Source organism: Etheostoma spectabile, chromosome 16, assembly GCF_008692095.1.
Source record: "Etheostoma spectabile isolate EspeVRDwgs_2016 chromosome 16, UIUC_Espe_1.0, whole genome shotgun sequence".
NCBI lineage: Eukaryota > Metazoa > Chordata > Actinopteri > Perciformes > Percidae > Etheostoma > Etheostoma spectabile.
The window spans coordinates 23,247,042-23,250,825 of record NC_045748.1 but is presented as its reverse complement, the minus strand read 5'-3'; the positions used below and the strand labels follow the sequence as shown (position 1 = coordinate 23,250,825).

Below are 3,784 nucleotides of genomic sequence, written 5' to 3'. Positions count from 1 at the left end.
CCAATTAACCAACAGACAACCGAAATACAACCAAAACAAACCGTCAGGGAACGTTCCCGCAGCCAAAAACGAACGTTTCCGGAACGTTCTGGGAACCAAAAATTGTTAGCTGGGTCGCTCTTGCAGATAACATAAGGTGACGGTTATATTTAATTTGTAAAGGAACTGTTGCATTACGGAACGGACGCTGAAATAAACTGCACCTATATCACACTAAACAGTACAATGCAGTTGTACAAAAGGAAAGAATCAATGAGAGGCGAAAAAAGCACCATTATAAAAGATAGCTTGCGGCCCTTGACTTGAACGCCGACGGATTTGAGTTGAATGTTGACAGCCTGTAGTTGTTTGGTGCAGTGCCGCACTCCGGTCAGCTGGTGGCAGAAGAGCACCGTACATGTGTTTACCGACCGACTGCCACAGAGAGAAACAAGCGTGCGAAGCTGCTGCGTTTATTCCTCTTATCGTGGGCTTCTAGCACGCACTCTACTAATATACAAGGTGGAAGTAACTTTTATCTTCCAGAGAAGAGTTATACAACACCCGGATTATACAGCTGGAAAAAGTGTCACGGCAAACGAGAACCATGTCGGCCACATTGGCGAAAGTCAATAGAAAGGATAATTCAAATCACGACGGAGCGGACGAGACCTCTGGTAACGTTAAGGAATGGCGGTTATCCTGTGTAACACAACAACGCCATTTTCATTTGTTTTTTTGTCATTTTGTTATTTTCAGTGGAAAGTCAGTTTGTCGTGTAGTATCGAATGAGAAAGCTTAATTTAACTTTTCCTGCACACGTTGGGGCAAACAGTTGTTCAGGACTGTGCAGTAATGTAGCGCGGTAGCACAGGCTAGCTGTTTAGCCAGCGTGAGAGGCTAGCTAGCCATTAGCGTTAGCTTACATTAGCTACTAGTTCACATGAAGGAGGCCGGTATTTGCATTGAATGCGCTGCATTTCGCGTGATGTGTTATTGTCCGTGCAGACATTTTTAGAGGTTTTGTTGTTGGGAGGTAACGTTGTGGATTAAATCGCGTGCTGCTGTGCGTTTTACGTAACGTTACACCTTGGCGACTGGAGTTTCTTTAACGACTGTTTGTCCACACTATTAGCAAGTGTAACATTTACCGGATGTTATTCCATTTTCCATTGGTCAAGGAAGGCGGAACACTGATATCGTTGACTTTAGTTAAGTTTAACATAACAATAATTGCGAGCTTGGCTTTTTGTGTGCTAGTTTTGGTAGTTAAGAAAATTGTTAACAAGCGCTAATTATTCTTTTAGGTGTAAGTCGATTTGTGGAGGCATTATAAATGCTGATATTTGTTGTAGGCAAAGAAGCTTTGGTAAACCTCGCAGTATGATAAGCATTTTGCATCGAGACATAGCTAAGCCCCTCATTCAAACCAGGCCGCCTTTAGCAGCAACAGGAAGCTCTAGAGGAAAAGGGTCTGTCTGCTGTGCATCCACCACACACCCTGAACACACCACGGCTGGCGTCCTGCGTTAGCTACATTCAACACTGAGAAATGACTAAAAGTTGGTGGCTTTTTGCTTTACTGAAATCAACAAAATACTTTCAAAATGATGTAAAGATGTATTGTACGTGACACCAGTGAATTACAAATCCATACAACGTTAGCGGCTCCCCCCCTTTGAACTGTCTATAGCCACGACGTTCCGGTTCCGGGATTGCTCCGGTGTCGCAGGATGTTCCGCCGGATGGATGTCTTTTTCCGCTTTCTTTGTGTTTCTGTCGAGTCTGAGTTCTCTCACACGACTAAAACCACTTTTAACGTGAAGTTCCTCCCTAGAAATGCCAACAAACCCGAGAATTGGATTTCCCCATCCCTGAATGCAAAGTGAGACTACCACTGTGGCCTAAACACACTACCCCCATTCAAAATAAATAGCAGTGTTTCCCACAGGTTGAGAAATGACTTAAATATAATAATAATCTATACTGTTTATTGATCCCCAGTGAGGAAATTAAATTACAATTTACTTGGGGTGGTGTGTGGATGTGACAGCGCATGATGGCTGGGTTGAAAATGAATGGGTTCTGTTAACAACTATTCAAAAGGTGAAAACTACACAACTTTATCAGATCATTTAGAATGAAAAAAAATATTTACATAATAAACAAATTAGACTAAAAGATGATACAGATGAAAATATTGAGACACTATGTGTCATCTGACGCAATGTCAGGGTAGTTATTAAGGCTGCGCGATATGAAGAAAACATGCAATATGCCCTAACGTTGAATATCGCAATAATAATATAACCTGTGATAAATTAAACAGATATTACAATGTAACCTGCCTCTGCATTTCTACTGCTTTCAGTATTTTGCTAAAGTACAACAAATTGCTTGTTAAATTTTAAACAAATGACAAAAAAGTGCAGCCTGTACTATGATCTATACAGAAAGTAACATGTTATTATAATCTCAAAGCTGTTCCCTCCTAACTCCGGTTAAATCATATCCGACTATGGCTATCTAAAGTTAAAGCGGAACTCTCGCCAAAATGCAACCTAGGGTCTTTTTGTGAATGTACCAGAGTCAAACTTTTGTTTAAAAGCATCATTAGGACGTAAGCAACACTTACGATTCGCTGTATTTTTGTTATTAGGTAAAATGGCCTTTTGAATGGGAGTGCAAGGGCATAAATCACATCAAAATCACTATTTTCAAAACACTGAAACTTAGCTCAAAGTATCACCGGGGACTCTACACATGAATTCCAGCATTGATAACATTGTTTGTGTACACAAACTCTGTCTGATCGGAGAGATGGCAGCTAAAGTGAGTCGTTAAAAAACTCTTTCTAGTAAACTCTGTGAACACAATGTTGTCAATGCTCAGGTTCATGTGTAGAGCGCCTGGTGATACTCGGAGCAAAGTTTAAGTGTTTTGTAGAGTTTTAAAAATATTGATGTGATTTTAGAGAAGTGTCAAAATATAAAAATACGGTCAATCCTAAAAGTTGTGCTTCCGTCCTAATTATGCTTTTAAACGAAGGTTTGAATCAAGTACATTCATTAAAAGACCCTAGGTTGCATTTTGGCGAGAGTTGCTCTTCATTTCTTGTTCTTTTTTTCTTTTTTTAAGGTGTATTAATCTGTTATTTGGGGAGCCTAAACACGCTGTTTTGTACTAAACATGTCCGCACTCATTTAGATCTCATCTGAGCAGTATTCTCAGATGTCGTTCAAACACCTCTGAGTTGTAGTTGAAAACTTTTACAAACAATTTTAATTTTAAAATTAAGGGTTTTATCCGGGCTTAGGTCCACAAATACAGTTAATGCATACAGGCACAGAGAACTGAAGGCTTGGTTAGCCACCATTAGCTCTGAGTAGCGGTTAGCTCTAGTCAGAGACGGTTAGCTAGCTAACTAGAGTGCCGCAGAGAGGGGTAACAACCAGACTGATAAATGACGTTTGGGGAGCGTTCGCAAAAGCGTGGTTACGTTGTTTTAACGGTTTTATCAGCACAGTTAATCCTATTGCGAGACCACCAGCAGCATGCTACTACTAACGTCACAAACAAATGATTTCAATATGACTCCTCATGCTGGCTGTCTTTATATAAACCTTGAGTGGTTTATTTAAGCGGGAAGGCCTATCCGCTATGGTGTTACAATCCAATGCAACTACTCTGATTTCACATCTAGCACAATACAACATGTCATGGGAATGTGTAGGCCTAGATGTCTAGTTACATATTGATTATCATTTAATAAGGCATTGCATGATGACTTGTACCTTTTTTTTTT

General features: G+C 40.2%; 1 protein-coding gene across 1 annotated transcript in view; it reads left to right on the top strand.

Annotated features, from left to right (window-relative positions):
* The first annotated feature begins 388 nt into the window (after positions 1–388).
* Positions 389–3,784, top strand: part of setb (SET nuclear proto-oncogene b) — a 7,147-nt gene continuing 3,751 nt past the window's right edge. Inside the window, exon 1 of the mRNA XM_032539431.1 lies at positions 389–656. Within this exon, the coding sequence (XP_032395322.1) occupies positions 587–656 (70 nt within the window). The 5' untranslated portion in view covers positions 389–586. The remainder of the gene's footprint in view (positions 657–3,784) is intronic.